At 39.9% G+C, this 18,090-nt stretch overlaps 1 protein-coding gene across 1 annotated transcript in view; it reads left to right on the top strand.

The window, feature by feature from the left end:
- The first annotated feature begins 1,598 nt into the window (after positions 1-1,598).
- Positions 1,599-18,090, top strand: part of lrrk2 (leucine-rich repeat kinase 2) — a 36,214-nt gene continuing 19,722 nt past the window's right edge. Inside the window, exons 1-17 of the mRNA XM_061036001.1 lie at positions 1,599-2,137; positions 4,150-4,235; positions 5,361-5,470; positions 7,110-7,198; positions 8,547-8,684; positions 9,036-9,170; positions 10,922-11,053; positions 12,351-12,470; positions 13,396-13,556; positions 13,634-13,713; positions 14,135-14,241; positions 14,455-14,584; positions 15,230-15,354; positions 16,018-16,145; positions 16,996-17,140; positions 17,411-17,550; positions 17,682-17,810. Coding sequence (XP_060891984.1) covers positions 2,002-2,137; positions 4,150-4,235; positions 5,361-5,470; positions 7,110-7,198; positions 8,547-8,684; positions 9,036-9,170; positions 10,922-11,053; positions 12,351-12,470; positions 13,396-13,556; positions 13,634-13,713; positions 14,135-14,241; positions 14,455-14,584; positions 15,230-15,354; positions 16,018-16,145; positions 16,996-17,140; positions 17,411-17,550; positions 17,682-17,810 — 2,091 coding nt within the window. The 5' untranslated portion in view covers positions 1,599-2,001. The remainder of the gene's footprint in view (positions 2,138-4,149; positions 4,236-5,360; positions 5,471-7,109; positions 7,199-8,546; positions 8,685-9,035; positions 9,171-10,921; positions 11,054-12,350; positions 12,471-13,395; positions 13,557-13,633; positions 13,714-14,134; positions 14,242-14,454; positions 14,585-15,229; positions 15,355-16,017; positions 16,146-16,995; positions 17,141-17,410; positions 17,551-17,681; positions 17,811-18,090) is intronic.

Here is an 18,090-nt window from a genome sequence, read left to right as displayed (position 1 = left end):
GTGACCTGGTACAATGGAGGTGTATGTGGGAGGAGGTGACCACAAACAATAGATTAAGACTTAACAACAAGACACAATATAATTGTATTCTGTAATATATATATAATTAAACATTTTATAGTTATTCCTAATACATTTTGTCTTGATTTGGTTGTGGTGTCTTGATTTAGTTATGGTGTCTTGATTTGGTTGTGTTGTCTTTGGTTGTGGTGTCTTGATTTGGTTGTGTTGTCTTTGGTTATGGTGTCTTGATTTGGTTATGGTGTCTTGATTTAGTTATGATGTCTTGATTTGGTTGTGTTGTCTTTAGTTATGGTGTCTTGATTTGGTTGTGTTGTCTTTAGTTATGGTGTCTTGATTTGGTTGTGGTGTCTTGATTTAGTTATGGTGTCTTCATTTTGATATGGTGTCAACTTTTAGGGGCCCAAGTTCCTCTACTAAAATGTCTCATTACGTCCAAAACATAGGCTAATAAAAACGTAGGCTAATAAAAACGAATCAAAAAACTACATCACACACCTGAATCCTATCATCTGGAGCCACGTCTCCACCCAGTGGTTAGTGTCGGTATTACATTCAAATATAAAAACAAGCATTTTGGCTCCTACAGTCAGTAATTTTTATTGATTTAAAAAATAACGTTATTATGAATCCCTCTGAGTTGATGAAGTGGTTATACCTGTTTATTTACAGTCTATAGGTTAAACCAGTTTTATCAGAGATTGAGGAATAAGTAGCAAAATAGGACTACATATTTCATTATTATTTTTTTAATTATCATTGAGAAAAGTGAAACACAGAGTAACACAAACTGAATAAAAGTATTAAAAAAACGAGCTAAGTAACATATTAAGAGTTTCACAGATGTTTTCTGTTTTCTATCTTTCAGTCCATGTAACGATGTATTTTGTAATTTTTGTAATTTTTTATTGTTTTTGGGTTTCATTGACATTTGTGAATAGAGTACTTCCTAAACAAAATACATATATTTTTACATCATAAAAGCCTACATATTTTATACTGTCTGTGGTTGTTGTTGTTTTTGTTGACTATCCGTAATGTCAGTGTAAATACCGTAGTTACTGTGCCTCGTGCGCACTGTTGATGCGAATTGAAAAACTTACAAAACGTTGTATTTTCTTGGATTCGCCTCAATTTTACGTGAAGCGACGTACGCCGAACGTAGATTTAGCAATCATTACAATTTAAAAATCTTTACATATTAGCACTGTGTATTAATTATGCCCGTCGAATTGCGAACAATAATTGAAATAGAAGAATTGTTGAAGGGAATACGGCGGAAATCTGTGCCAAGATTATCTCACTCTCAGGAACTCGGTATGGGAGGCAGCTTCAGGATTCCCCTAGACTTCAAAAGTTAAGCTGTCAATTACAGACGGTCATAGTTAGATTTTAAAAAAAAAAGACGATTCTGTGCTAAAATGAAAGTTTTAAGACGGTTGCCTAGTGACTCCGTTACCCCGCCCCCCCCCCCCCCCCCCCCCCCCCCCCCCCCCCCTGCTCCCGGTGCTGTTGCGCGGTGACCGTTTCCAGTTTCCTCTTTGACGAACGGGAAGTTTTTTTAGCTTGGAGTCATATGATGTGACTCCGAAGAAGGAGGAGGAACCCGCCTGTCATAGAGGAAACAACATTATAAAGTGTCCAATTCCACAAAGAGGAACATGGGGGAAAGTTAGCCGAGGACGGTGATGTCAACCTGGGAACCGAAACAACGAGGGACACTGACAGCTTCCCCAGATTGTGACAGCCGGTTAGCTGTTTTTAGCTAATGTAATGTGATGTAACAAAGCTAATATTAAGTAATGTGATGTAACGCTATGAGTCGCCACAGCAGCACTTCTCGTCTCATGCTACAGTAGCCATGCTGCGACAGTGTGGCGGTGGTCGCCGCTAGGCTTTCAACTCGTTTTTAAGAAGCTGTAAACTGATCGACCTAAATGCACTTCAAGCCGTCAGCTGGGAAACAGCATTTCAAAGACCATGGCTAACCAAGAGGAGTTGGAAGAGAGGTTGAAGAAGCTGCTTGTGAGGCTGAAAATCCCACAAGAAGACAGACAACTGATCACACTGATTCAGATTATCCAGGATCTGCTTTTCCTGGCGCACACCGACAATGGTAGGAAACAAAACCTTCCTGCTTATGAATCATACTGCCTGTTTATAAAAATACACCATTTCCTTTGCACATATTGTTGATTTAAGAGTACTAAGAAGTGATAAAGCAGTACTGCCACAGTGTGAAAACACTCAGTTTCCTTCAAATACAGATGTTTACTTATCCACAAAACTGCTTATTTATATGTATTTGATCATTATATGCCCCTTTGTTCTGACACTGTAATGTGGGCATCATTTTTTGTTTCGATTTGTGCAGGTTAATGTATAATCTCCATGTTTTGTAAGGTGGTTTCAGCTGTAAAAGTGTATGATATTTTCTTACAAAATTAGGCTACTTGTAGGTCACATCTTAATCCCCCGTTAATTAACATTAATCAACAATTAACGATCAATTAAAAATGGCTGTAATATGAATGAAACAGATTCAAGTGCAATGTTTTTTCTATAATGTAACAGAGCAGAGGTAAAAAGGTTGGAAAAGGAATTATAAACATACAATGGGAAGTTAAAGTAGGCCTACATTGAAACCACTATATATCATACTGTAATCTGTTCTGCACATGTTAAGTTTACAAATTATCCCTGCACTCATGTTCACTTCATTTGGCTGTCTACTCGCCGTTATATTGTATAGTTTCTGCTTATAATATGTCTACACTCATGCACTTTAACTTATGTCAAAACTGTCCATTTACTACTCTGTTTTTGCACATTTACATGTAATCTTTCATATTTAATTTATTACCATCTACGACTCTGTTCTTGCACATTTACATTCAATCTTCCATATTTAATCTTCCTATTAAGACTAGTAATGCTTAGTGAAATCCTGGTTGTATATATTCACATTCTTATTTTTTATATCTTTTAGTACTTATTTACTTTGTAGTTAATATTATATTGTATTTAGATTGCTAACATTGTGTTTTTTACTCATATTGTGTGTTGGATAACCTGCTGCTGTAACGCCACAATTTCCCAGTTTGGGATCAATAAAGTAATTCTATTCTATTCTATATCAGATTTATTGCAACTGATGATTCAGAATGAATATTCAGAATAGGTTTTATTTTGTTCCTCATTTGTTCTGTTTTAAGAGAGTTTTAGTTGCCAATCTGGGTTGCTAATCATCAGCTAAGGAGTTTATCTAACAAATAGGACTTGTAACATTTTCTTTATGTGCAATTTTAAACTCAGGTACCGTCACATTTACTGCCCTATACATACATAGGTGCACTTTGCACAGAGAGGTGATAGGGACATGTAAGTGTTGCTGGGTTTTTTAAAGTTTTTACGAGTGGTTTCATTCAAAAGCAAAGTCTAGATTTGAATAGTGAAAAGAATGCACATTAATTTATCATCATTACTTAGGTATACTTTCACATTTAAATATTGAATTCAGGACTTGCTGAAACAAATATTCAATTAGAAACTGATTGGTTACTATAAATAACTAAAAAAAGTTAAAGATAATGCCCATTTCACCCTCTATAAAGTTCAGGAGGCTAGTCAGGATTTTCTGTTTCTCCAACTTGTATGATTAAAAAAAGATCTATACTTTTAGGTTTGCTGAGTTTTAACCAATGACAACACTAGTATTGTGTTTATTCTCTCTCCAAATACTTCTTTCCCTTGATTCAAAACAATTGGTAATTGTGTCTTTTTATGTATTCTTCTTTGCAGTGTGTATTCATCTCTTCTCATTTTAACAATGCAAATAAACAAAATTTAACAATAAAGAAGGACACTCCACCGCTTCAGCCACTCCACAACAACAGGTCGTAGCCATAGGTCGTAGCTGTCAGAGAAGGAACGGAGTCCACTGAATTATATTTTACAAGTCAACACAATACTTCCACTTTTATAAAGGGAACCCTTGTTATTTCTAGACTCTTCTCTAAGCTTTGTAATGTGCATTTTAAAATAGGAATGGCCGTTAAAGAGCTCGCCCTGTCCTTCAAAGCCAACCGGTCTCATCTTGTCTTTTCATCTGTTTCTCCTGTCATGCAGCTGCTGAACTGTTTGAGGACAAAGCCGTCCATGAACCCCTCATGATGATGCTGTCATCCTACATGAGCAGCCGAGGAGTCCAGCAGGTACAGCGAGACATCACAAACAATGTGGCATCTTGACCAGCTTTACTTTTTAAATAACGGTGCCATAGAATCGGCGTTTGAGGTGCTAAAAGTAGGAGGTGTAAAAGCGCTTTGAGTTGACAGAAGAGTAGAAAAGCGGCTAAACAGGCACACCATAGAATCGACTTCTAAGATTTCTGCTGTTTGTACTGTTACTTGAAAGTCATCCACAGCTGCAAGGCCTATGTCTCATTTTGCATGTTTATGGCGTCCCATGACTGCAGTGGATGGTAGCTTATCAGAACTGAAACTCGGATTGTCAGACTCATTTACTATTTTTTCGGTCATGACCGACAGACTCATCCACAGTACCCAAGGTTTCTCTTTAGGAGCCCTTCTTAGGCTGCTTTGGACAGTTTGGGTGTGAAGGGAAGTTTGTATATACTGAAGCGTTATAATTTTACACATTGTGAAAAAGCTGCATAGCACAGCATCTGTTTTCTATCCACAATATGCAAAGATTTGTGGTGGTGGTTAATTTTGTGTGGGTATCACATTGCAAACAGTATAGCAATATTTAGCAATTCATCGTGTAATGTAACCCCTTATATCAGCTATAGGCAGCTGTCGGGTTTATTGTCAGAGACTTTCAATCATTTACAGCTTGTAAATGTAGGACTATGTCTCAAGCGTAGTTTTATTCTGCAGTTTGTCCTACTTGTAGTAGCCAATGATGACTCAGTGGTTGTTCATGTAACAGGATCAGGACACGGCACTTTGTTAGTTATGGAAGAATCAGAATCTGGGTATTTTGCCAAGTAGGTTTTTCCATAAAAGAAATGTGTTGTGTTGGTTTGCTGCATAACAGTAAACAAAAAAAGACAAGCAGAGTAAACAGCAGTACTTCTACTTCTGAGAAACTTTACTCAATACTTTTGTTAAAAATGTTAAGGTCCTAAGCTGGAACATTGCTCAAGCATCTTACATATATCTGGCATTTATTCAGAGCATTTCCACAGCATCGCAGGTTGAGGCACACTCTTCACATTTCAGTTAGAAATCACCTTTTTTTCTTTCATCTATTTATGTATTTGTGTCTTTATCACAAGCCTGTACACTTCATACTGTGCAATCTTCTTGCTACAGGTGGGTTGGTCACTGCTGTGTCGGCTGATTGAAATATGCCCCCGTACCCTGGACGAGCTGACCAAACCTCTGCAAGCAGCCAAGGACTGGGAGGTACTGGGAGTGCACCAGTAAGTAAAGACAGACTTATTGGGGGCCGTAGCTGTGGTGCACTAAAATCATGAACTCATACCAGCAAGGGTTTCCTGTCACATGGGAATACATAACAGTTTCACACCAACAGTGAGATTCATTAATAGTCAAAAGAGAAATGAATTTGTTCTCCCAGTACACACTGTATGTTCACAGCTCTACTACTGCATGTTTAAAGACATGGGAAATCAATATTTGTTATTCTGATACCAAACATTTCACATGACAGATACATTACCTGTCAGCCTCATGATGATTTCTTTTTATAAATGTGTGAGACAAATATACAGCATAATTATCCAGTTATACTCTGTGTTTATTGATACCAGCATCAGGACTATTGTGGCGGCTAAGTTGAAGAATACCGCACAGAGACTAAGTGGGCCTGTAACTGTGACTCCATCGTATCAAAATAAAATTCAGAGAAGTCCAGATAAGTTTGTTGATTGTTTCTATAAAAGAGTGAAAAATAATTCTAAACGAAAGTCCAAAAGATGATAATTACGATGATAGTAGAAAATATTGAAACCCTCACACCCTCTTTGTCTACCTCTAGTGTTGTAGTCAAAACCACACTAACGGAGACCAAGACATACCCGAGACCAGAGTGATCTGAGACAGAGACAAGACCAAGACAGTTAGGGATCAAGACCGAGTCAACACCAAGACCATGACAGGGCAAGACCGAGACAAGAGGAAGACCGTTTGCGGCCTTAACCAGGGGGATAAAACTGAAATTATGAATTAATTGAAGTTATTCGTTCTTTTAGAAAGGGATATTCTCCTTCTAACCAGAGTAATGACGTGAAAATATCCAATCAGTGGTGGTCTTGATTTAAAATCCGGAGTCCGCCCAGTCTGAGACAGAGACAAGACAGAGTAAAAATGCTTTATATTCCGAGACAATTTTGAGTACTCCAACATTATCTAGCTCCCGCCACACTCTAGCCCACTGCTGCAAATGACTGGAGATTAAACCAAACCCATTTAAGGAGTGAAACAAAAAAATAATCATCAGAGGTAAAACACACATTATAGCTCCTCCTAACTGTCCAGATGTAAAAGCCTGACTACTAAACAGAAGCAGGTGATCTTTGACAAACAGACACATTGATTCCAGATTTACATATTTTCTACATCAGTTTTTTTTTTCTTTAGTTGACAGTTTGGTGCTTTTAGGAGTTTCCGAACCAATACTCTAATGCCACTTTCAGTTTTCAGTTCCTCTTCATCGCACTGAAACAGCTCTGCTCATATCACTGTCACACAGGGTCACCTTTACCTAATGCCATGTGGCCTTTTTCAGTTCCTTTGTACTGACATCTTACATTTTCTCTAAATACTTTTTATGATTCACCGAGCTGTTGTTTTTCTTCAATCCTCTGTGTTAGTAATATTGGTTAAATAACTGTGCTCAGACTATAAGGGGAGGGGGTTTACTCAATGATTAACTGGTCTGTAAATCAGCATCATGTTTACAACTGTTTTTTAAATGTGCAGTATTTTCAGTGCACATCAGTAAAACCTTTGTTTGTAAACTTACCGGTAAGTCTTGAATCCCTGCATCTCTGCTGCAGCCCTGGATAATTTCTTTCCCTGTACTGATGTGTTCTGCAGGCAGATCCTGAAGGCTCTTTTTCACTACAGCACAGACTGCAGAGTGACCATGGTTGGACTCAGAGCGCTGGCTCTCCTGCTCAGATCAGGTACATGACTACAAAGGAAATGTACCATAACGCATGGTAGCATTGCTCCTGCTACATATGATGGCAGCAATGTTGAAGAACAGCAGTCTACATGTACTTACTCTGCTATTTAAACCAGTGTGTCAGAGTATTTTCCATATCTGCTATATATCAGGATTTCCCCTCTAAAAAGCTATAGTTGTTTTGTGATAAAATTTTAGCAAAACATTTTAATTTATTTTCTTTGAATGGCCATTTTGGTTGTGCTTATTTCTTATCTAAAGCCCGATTACATATTAAATGTACAAGCGTAAGATTCTGCTTCTCACTTAAGGATCATAATAACGTAACAAGAAGAAAGAACCTTTTTCTTAAAGGTCACATATGAACCTCCTCTTCAACCAGTTTAAATAAGTCTCATAGCCCCCTAAAACATGTCTGTGAAGGTACTTGTTCTAAATCCATTCTGATCCTGTATTTGATCATGCCTATAAACCCCTCTATTTCAGCCCTGCTCAGAATAGTCTGTTTCTGTGTCTGTAGCTTTAAATGTAAATGAGCTGAGCCTGACCACGCCCCCTCTCTGGAAGGGCTTGGGTGGCTTGGGCTTTCTCGCTCTGTGCCAAATTGTTTAGGGTGGAAAGGCAGACTCAGAAGACAGAACAAACACCTAGCTGTGGGAGTGTCACCCACCTGGGGGAGGGGTTACTGCCCTTTGTGATGTCATGAAGGGAAAATCTCCAAACGGCCTGTTTGAGCACACATTTTCTGAAAAGAGGAGCGGGCAGAAGAAGGAGAGGATGGACTTTTCATATAATTGGGGGGTTTGTAGACAGACTAGGGACACATAATAGTGTTAGAACAACATGGTGAAGTATATTTTGAATAATATGTGACAATTAAAGAGTTATTTTTTATTTAGAGATAGAACAGTGGACAGAGTCGAAAATCAGGACGAGAGAGAGTGGGGGCTAAAGCCTGGAGGACTAAAGACTCTGTACATGGGGCACACGAACCACTACACTACTGGTGCTCCATCAGAGACTTTACGCCCAACAAATTGTGTAATTTCAAGTATGGAGAGTACGTTGTGGCTTGTACACAGCTGACACTACGGTTAGAGAGTGTGTTGTGTTTTGTAAACACTATCAAAAAAGACATCATATTCTATTTTTAGGAGTGGGCCTGAAAGTTCTTAGTTCCTTTGCAATAAGTTTTACTTCAGCTTTCTCTGAACCCTTTGTTCATTATGTTTCTAATGTGAGGAATCACTTACCAACTGGTCAGATATGAACCCTATTAAGGCATTATGTGTGTTTTAACGCTCATATAACTGCATCACACAGTTGTTGTAATTCTTCTTTTGTAGACATTGTTCCTCTGCTGGTGCTGGAGGAGGACGAGGAGGATGTGTTTGGCCTGGTGGTGCAGGCCATGAGGACGTTTCCTACCAGTGAAGAGGTTCAGCTCCATGGTTGTGCAGCACTGCAGTTGCTCCTGGAGAGAGGTGAGCTGAAGACTCCCATCTTCTTTATACTGTACCATGAACGTGTGGAGTAATATTTGTTTTCCAATATTTGTACTTCTAATGTTAGCTTCCTTCAAACATTAGCTTCCATCACAAAAAAACAGGTCATGTTAACATACCTACCTGCCTGTATGCATACATTAACAAGGTGACGTGCTTACGGATAGTCAGCTTGCAGCTTTTAAAAATGTACAAGCTCACGTTTAAATTATAACCTGCAGCCTTTTAGCGTGCTAATGTTTGCACCTTTTCATGAGAAGCTCTGCATTGACCTTTTTCTGTGTGCTTCAGTGTAGTTGCTAAATATTCCTATTGCTCATGTGTTTCTAGTGAGTGATGCACACCTTGTGGAGTTTGTGGAGAACCAGGATCATGTTGTAGTGCTGGCGGCGCTGCAGGGTTTCCTGGACAGCCCCCAGCTGCTCGAGCAGGCCATGAAGGTGCTGCTCCCACTGACTCGTCCAGGTATGTCGTCATTACTCTCCTCTAGAGTTAAAGGAGGGCCTAGTGGTAGGAAAACTTGTGTACTAACTTTACTACTTCAGTGCAGTTATGTTTGTGTGGACAGAGGAATGTGTTCACTCTACTAATGTAAGGCTTTATGTGTTAAATCACATGACTCAGTAGATTATCATAAAGGAAGCACATTCCTCAGGAAACACTTTTCTCTCTTTATTTCACACAGTCTATTTCAGGCCGCCGCAGCAGCATTAGACAATGACGTCACTGTGACTTTAAAACAGTCCCTTTGTAAATTTGATTATGCCTCAAACAGCATTAGACAAGTGAAGTGTGTCAGAACAACAGCTTGTTGTTAGAAGGAGAGTAGTGTTTGCTGAAAACCTTCATGGAAATCCCCGCTTGAGTGAATACTGCATGCATTTACTATCCAGATGCAAAGTTTTATCATAAATAAATTAGTTGAAGTCCAGCAATATTTCCAAGAAAGATGTTTTTGACAGCAAATTCAATTAAGAGAATGTCAACAGGCTTGATTTTAGTGGGTACATTTTACAATTTATGTAAAAGTAATCAGAAGAATGCTGAAAGAAAAAGGTTTCATAATAATTTTCCCTCAGCATAAGAAGTAGTTCATTTGGGTAGTTTTAAATGACAAGGATAGGACAAATATATGCTTCTACTATGGATAACTAATGTTAATAATAATGTAGATTAAATGCATAATATAAGCAAGCATTTTGGATAATAACTGCTTTCATTACGGCAGTAGTTGCTCATTCTGTAGGGACTTGGGTTTGGAACCGGAGGGTTGCTGGTTAAAGTCTCGGTGCGGACCAATGTATGGAAGTTGGTTTGGTAAAGAGGTGCCAGGTCACTTCCAGAGTACTGCCGAGGTAAAGCAGCCCTTGCGCAAGGCACCAAACCCGCCAACAGCGCTGGTTTGCTCCCTGCGTTGCAGTGTGTAGCAGCCCCACTCTGACATCTCTCCACTAATGCATGTCCACAGCTCCTGTTTCTGCATGTGTGTGTAATTCAGGCATATGTGTGTGAGAAGCATGTCTCTCAATAACAGAGTGTAAAACCAAAATTTTCCCTCTGCGATTAATAAAGTATTTAAAACATTTTTTAGAATACAATATGTCAACCTACGCTTTGTTTGAATTACACCCTAGTACACACTGCCCTTGTTGTCTCTTCAGTACAGTCTTTACATTTGAAATATTACAAGTGAAGTTCTCCATTATTTAAAGATTGTTGCACATTGTCACCATTACCCACATTTCTATTTAAAAAGGACAAAATGAAGCTGTTGACTTCTTATTTTTATTTCAGTTTATTTAAACAAAGGATACAAAGATTACTGAACAACAAACAGTAAGGCATCACTTTGTATTTCACTGGATACGTTTGGCATGAAAAAAGTGGAATGCAACTTCAAAAGTGTTCATTAAAAAATAGTGTCAGTCAGTCATAAACATTTTTTTTCCCAATGTAATCAGATATGTTTCACATGTGTATGATTTATCATGCTCTTGAGAGAAATTCAAGGCTATTTGTACAACTATCATGAATATGACCCTTTTTCTGACCTCTTGTTTTTCTTTCCTTTCTTTGCATTTATTCCCTTGTTTTATCCACTGTGAAGTCAGATTAGATTTAAGTCTCAAAACGGGAAAGTAGTGTCATTAATGCCCTAACTTGCACTTCAAAAAGCAGGGGTAGTGTGAAAGGTAACCATGGCTTTTCTCTTCCAGGCAGTAACGTGGAGGTGTTGATGTCGGGAGGCGCTCGATGCTACAGCGTGATCATGGCCGCAATGGATGCTTTCCCCGAGGTGGAGGAGCTGCAGGAGACGGCCTGCTGCCTGTTCAGGAGGTTAACATCAGGTCAGACACAAGATTAAATGTTCAATGTTTCCACACAGTCTGTGCCAGATTTAAACAAAGTATGTCGAAATTTAAATATCCCCATCTTCCCTACGTTTGTACCGAGTGCTCAATTCTATGAAATGAAAGAAAACACGTAAATAAATACAACGCAAGAAAAATAAGAAAAGGTCTTCAACAATTTTAAAACTTGAGCTTGTAGAGCGTTTTTGTAGTCTTCTGACTCCTCAAAGTGCATTTTACACCACAGGTCACACCTACACATTCACACAGATTCACACACTGATGGTAGAGGCTGCTATGTAAAGTGTCCATCAGTATAGCTAATCCCATTCATACACTGCTGACAAAGCAGCGGGAGCAACTTGGGGTTAAGTGTCTTGCCCAAGGACATGTGGGGATCAAACCCTCGACCTTCCTTGAGAGATGACCGACTCTTACCACTGGCTCAGCCTGGGATCAACTTCATGAGGACGCTTGTTTTGCTTTGTGGGTTGTCTTTATGCCTGTCTTAATCTTGCTGTTACCTGTTACACAGTGACAATACGCACTTCTGCAAAAACAATTTTGCACTTTGTTTCATTTGTTCTTCAGAGTTTAGTGGACTAATGGGCTACAGGAGGGTCTGTAAATCCAAAAAAACAAGCTCACCCTCAGTAACTTCTATGGCATCACTCTGAATCCTACAACAAAAAATGTTTGGAAAGTATTTCAGGACAGGTGTTTTAGTAGTTAATATTAGTAATATAAGTAGTAATATTTCAGGTGTGCTGTCCTGAAATACTTTCGATACAGGAGGGTGAGAAAAATGTGAATTAGAACAAGAATCTTCCTGCTAGCTTCTTTATAGCTTGCTCAAGATCTGAGAAATAATTTGTGTTGTGCTGAAAGCTTTTTGTAAGAAGCTCTTAAATTTGGGACCTTATGTTTGGTGATCACTCTTACCCTGTTTTCTCTGCTTTTATGAAAAGTTGTGCATATGACAGGTTAAACCAACCTGCACATACACATTTAGCTGAATGCTAATTTTTTGGGGGATACTGTCTAGTTGCACACCTCTTGAATTTACTGGAACAAGTGAAGCTACCATAAATGAATAACCACTGAGTGTCTCATATGTTTACCCTCAGTGGTGACAACACTGTTTGTCACATCAATAAATTAATACAGCAGTGTGTGGCCTGTATTCATCCAGATAGGCTAATGTGTTTGATAGTTGGCAGATTAAGATGGAAGAGGTCAGTAGCTGTATCCGTTCAAACCAGGGTGTGTTTGTTTTGTGTCCTCTTGTTTGTAGAGAGTTACTACAACATCCTGGTACTAAACGGCATCCAGAGGGTCGCAGTGAGAGCCTGTCACACTTTCCCCGATAACCCAACGCTGCAAGCTGCTGCTCTCTCCTGCCTGGCTGACCTCAGTAAGGCTACACACACACACACACACACACACGCACATACACACATACCTGCTATATTTAACTCATTTATTTATAGAGACAGAGGTGACTTAGGGTTGGAGACTACAGAACAATGCCCTCACCTCAATGCCCTCACAGCAGATTGAGAAGTTCAATTATATTCAGGAACAAAAGCAGCCCGTTCTTTATTTGTTTTGATTATGCTGGTTGATTTTTGTCAGTCATTAACCTGCAGATTATGAACATCAGTAGCCTCCAGCTGTTTCCTTCTGCCTCTTGGGTGTGCAATAGTCTGGATAGAAGAGAAATAGATTCAGCCTGTCTGAAAATAAAGGCAGAAGCAGAAGAAATGAAAAAGTCTTGAGTATCTTTCCTTGCCTCCTGACCCTCCGGTTCCCGACCCAAGTCCCGCCTGAGTTACTGCCGCCCCTGGCTTCCACATTGTGTCGTTTTATTTTAATGCCACAGTTTTTTGGTACCACCAAAGCAAAGCCAGAGACTGTCTCCTTCATGTCCTTTGATTTTATTTGTATTTCAGTTCACCCATATGTGACACAGAAAACAGGCTGTCTGTGGCCCGCGGTGTCGACTCCAAAATCCTTGAAGATGTAACCAAATAAACTCAACACAGTTCTAGATCAAAACAGGACTATAGCCTGTTTTTTAAACCATGAAATCATCGGCTGATTAGAAAATCAAGCTGAGAAACGGGGTCAGTTGATTCACGGTAAAAAGTAGTTCTCAGTAAAAAAAATAGTTGTGTGATCCACATAGAACAGAGTCATATTTATTACGTTTTGAAAGATCTTGTGTTTGAATCAGTGAAATCAGGTCAGTTGCTAAAAACAGAAGACCTCAAACTTTACAAGCCATGAAAATAATGTGATGGTTACATCAGATCCTGACATAAATCCTCTCTTGTCAGCTGCCACCATTGTGCAGAACAAGGCGGTTGCTGATCAGGGTCCTGAGGAAGGAGAAGAGGAGGAGAACCGGGGTAAGGAGGAGGTGGAGGACATGGGCCTGGGCTGGATGGAGGTCTGCTGCATGGCACTGGACCTCCATGCTGCTGAACCGGCTGTTCAGGTCAGTCCCCTGACCTTTTGAGCTACTCAAATATGTAACACAGAATCAGATAATCAGATTGTCTTCCACTGCCTCAGGAAGCCGCCAGCTGGGCCATTCACAATCTGTTACTGCACGGAGCTGGAGTGAGCCAGTCAGAAGAGGAGCAAGATGAGAGGTAACAGTGAAACACACACACACACACACACACACACACACACACACACACACACACACACACACACACACACACACACACACACACACACACACACACACACACACACACACACACACACACTTCCTGTACAGATGTGTATCACTGGTTGTCATTTGTTTGCAGTGTTACTTACTCTAAAAGCCCACGTACCGATCTGTGAAATGCTAAAATTTCCACAGACAGTTGAGTATGGAGAATCTCTCAGCAGAAAAAGGAAAGCTTCATAATTTCATGAAAATAACTTTTGACCCATTCAAGATAAAGAGTATGCAATTTGAAATTAGAGAACACACAATGCACTACTGTGATGCATGTTATAAGAAGACATTAGAATAATGAATTAAAATGTGTTGGTTTGATATTGTGCGGTGGTTTTCAGGACTCCTGTTCACAGACAGTTAATGGCGGCCATGCTGCTCCACTCCTCGTCTCCCAGTGTGTTTGAAGCTGCTACCAGTGCTATTGCCACGCTCATCATGCACAACAGTGAGTCTTCAACAGTGCACACTAAGCAGCTATAATATTTGTGTTACATTGTTTATAAATAATGCAAAAGAGGTTCATCATGTCACCTGAATTTACAGCTCCCTTCTGCCTTACATAGTTTATAGTTAGGCTCAGCTCTAAGCTATTTGTGCTGCAACTTAAATGTATAAATACTGGTTTGTTGCTGCAGCGTCTGCTTTGCTCTGTTTGCAGATAAAATGTGTTCTCTGCTGCTGTCCAGCGGCCTTCATGTCAATCTAGTGGAGATGATGAAGAGACATTCGACCTCAGTTGAAGTTTCCATCAGCGCCTGCAAACTGCTCAACCTGCTCTTCCAGGGAAGGTAGGTGAACAACAGTTTCCATTCTACGCCTTTGTGTTGGCTTTTTGGAAAATCATTCAGCAAAGAAAAGTCAGCATGGGGAAAAAAAAGCTTAATGAGCAGTCAATGGTTGTTTTTTAATAATGCACTTTTGTGTGCAGACATTTAGTTTAACAATTAAGCAAAGATATTTCCTCACACTTTTCTAAACACAATGTCTTTGAACTATTTTCCGGTTTGCTGTCAAAGTTGTGTGCCGTCTTGGACAATGTCTCACACCCACTCCAGGACGTGCTGGTCAGACACAGGAGTACATTCAGTGCTAGACTCATCCCAACACGATGCACCACAGAACGCCACAGGAGGTCATTCCTGCCAAGAAACTCTATACCTCCTCCCTTTGAGAGAGTCATACACTTAGTCTTTAAAATGTCCTGGACTTATTTATTTACTCTCAAAACTGGAAAATTCTCCATTTTATGTGCAGTACTCCGAGCATTAGCTACACAGTTCAACACTGCTCATGCATATTTGTAAATATTCTACACATGTTCATATATTCAATTCACTTCTTATTGTGTTTGAGAGCAACTGTAGCGACCAAATTTCCCCCCGAGATTAATGAAGTATTTCAGATTCTGATAACTTGTCTCTCTGCATCTGTAGGACAGCCAGTCTAGATGAGCTGAACATGGCCATTAGTCAGATCCTCTGCACCATGAAGGTCCACAACTTCCACCCTGAGGTTCAGCTGGAGGCTCTGCAGGCCAGCCTCGTCTTCCTCTGCCCAGGTATGCTCAAGTTTATGTACGACATAAACGACAAACATGTAAACAAATGCTTCTCCTACTCAATAATCTGCGTTTACAGTATGTACTCGGTTCTGTACTTTCAGTGTGTTGTGGAACTAAGAACTTAAAGGAACAGCTCGAAATACAGCTGTTCATGTTCTGGGACTTTCAGGAAAAACAAGCCTGCATGTTCAGTTTTTAATAGTTTTTCTCTGAACATGAATTAGTCAACGTCTGTGTTGTGTGCATAAAGAAGACAATCCTCTCAAAGGCAGGACAATAAATCTGATTTGTGATAATTCTCTGGTTGTAAGACATGAGAACAACACATTTTCTATGTTGAGTATGGATATGTAAAGCTGCTAGTTTTGTTTGAAAGTGGCTCATCATGAGGTTATGATGTGCCATGTCTCTGCTCCTAGCGCTGCACTCGTTCTGCTTTCTAATTAGATTAGTTATCGATAACAGAGCAGGTCTGTGTGTGTGTGTGTGTGTGTGTGTGTGTGTGTGTGTGTGTGTGTGTGTGTGTGTGTGTGTGTGTGTGTGTGTGTGTGTGTGTGTGTGTGTGTGTGTGTGTGTGTGTCTGTGTGTGTCTGTGTGTGTCTGTGTGTGTGTTAGCCTCTTTGTCTTCACTCGTTTCCTTGGTGTTCTCTGAATTCCCAGACAGGAGTTTGAGGGAGCATGGCGTCTCTGTGTCAGATCCGGACATGGCCGACGTGTCTCTGAAGGTCCTGAAAAACCAGTGCGTGGTGGAAGGAGCTCACACTCTCTACCTAGAGGTTCTCAACAGGGTAAAAAAACACCAATCAACACAAAAACATCTCTCTCATAGGGCTGGGCGATATGAATAACACATTTTCATATAAGTCGATATTGATAATATCGAAAAAGCCCAACAATAAATCTTAAAAAACACACACAAAAAAATGTATGTTGAAAATAATGATATCCGATAATTGTTGTTTTATCGGCCAGGCCTACTTTCTGATACTCTCCACTTTCTTTCCGTCTTGTCACTTTGTGGTTTTATTTCTGTCCTTGCCTGCTTTGAAACAATAAAATGACAAATAAATTCACAAAAACTATTTAAATTCAAGGGCAGTAGCACTGAAAAAGCAACCTAAGCAGTCTCTTTGCACATAATGATACACAGTGTACAAAGACTGAGCCACAGTACATATAGTTCTCCTCATTCATTACATAGATTCAACCACAGGTCGTCCATTCATTGTAGAAATTACACAGTAAGTTGCTCTACAAACAGAACATCGGAAGGATGTAATTACATTTCTAAAAAGGATTTTCCAGTTGCCTTACTGGTATGAGGGAATGGTGAGCATATTTTTTTTTCTCTGTGCCTCAGAGCAGGATGTTAACAACAGACAACGCATGGTCACAAACACGGTGTATTATAGACAGCAAGTCTTAATGCAGAGCATAACACTGTGGTATTAGTTAATGCAAAGCAGTGTGTTCATGCTTCTATATTGTGTCCTGTGTTAGTTTTGTTGCAATTAAATAACCTGCAGTACTGCTTTCTTTATATTTTTGTAACAACGACTTACATCCTAAGATGCAGACACAGTATAATGAGCTTTAATCAGCAAGATGTTAAGTTGTGTTTTTTGTGTTGCGTTTCAGTTCATCAGCAGCTCCATCATACAGAAGTGTGGTCTGAAGGTGCTGTCTGCTCTGGCTGACTGCTCCGGTGCCGTGGACTTGCTCTGCCAGCAGGGGGCGATAGACACAGTGCTGCATACACTACAGATGTTCCCACAAGAACGAGGTACAGTGTACTTTTGTCATTAGCAGCAGATAACCAGCATGAGCCTGAGTGAGATTTTTATCAGTTTAATAATTGCGTTGGAGAAAGAAAATCCAGTGAATGTGAAACTTAAAGAGATATTATGAATGGAAATCTAAGTGTGGCCTCTACCATGACAGTCTGAGGACCTGAGGAATTTGATAAAATACCTTCACCATACCATTGAAATATTATGATTCCCTTATCTGAAATGACTAATCATGGCTCCACTGGCTCTCCATTGTCTTCCAGAAATACACTACTGGGGTCTAACCCTGCTCCACTACCTCGTATCCAAAAAGAAGCTGTCGAGGATGATCGTACCCGTTCTGGCCTCTGTTGTGGTCGCCTCACTCATCCAGTACAGAGAAGACTCTGAGATGCTTCTGAAGGTGAACTCAGTGATATAACTAGCTGACTATAGATCAATTGACTATTAAAGTGCTGTCTACTTAAGTTGAGGAAAACATTTGTATTTTGTGAGTCGAGGCATTCATGATGACACTTTCCTCATGTCCTGCAGGGGTTTCAGGTGTCTTTGAGAATGCTGGATGCGTGTTCAGGTGCAGCTGCTGCGCTGCAGAGAGAAGACTTAGACAGGCTGATCTTCCAACAACTCCGAGTGGAGACCCCGGACCAGAGCAACAACCCAGTGAGTTAGATTTACAACCTTCCCCTGTTTTGTTTTCTCCTCATCACAGTCTGTATTTGGAGGCTCCGATTTAAAATCTAAATTGAATAATCAAGTTTCTGCAATACAGATTAGATTAAAGCATCATTATGTCCCTGTAATGTTCCAGTTTCAGCTCCTGTTTCAATCTTAATTAAATCCTGTAAATGAGCTGTCAGTCTAACACAGGCTGTAGTGTACACACACTGGAACATACAATACAAACGACTGCGAAGGGCATTCCACAGATGTCTCATTAGAC

Source organism: Labrus mixtus, chromosome 4 (assembly GCF_963584025.1).
Source record: "Labrus mixtus chromosome 4, fLabMix1.1, whole genome shotgun sequence".
NCBI lineage: Eukaryota > Metazoa > Chordata > Actinopteri > Labriformes > Labridae > Labrus > Labrus mixtus.
This window is presented reverse-complemented; position numbering and strand designations above follow the sequence as displayed.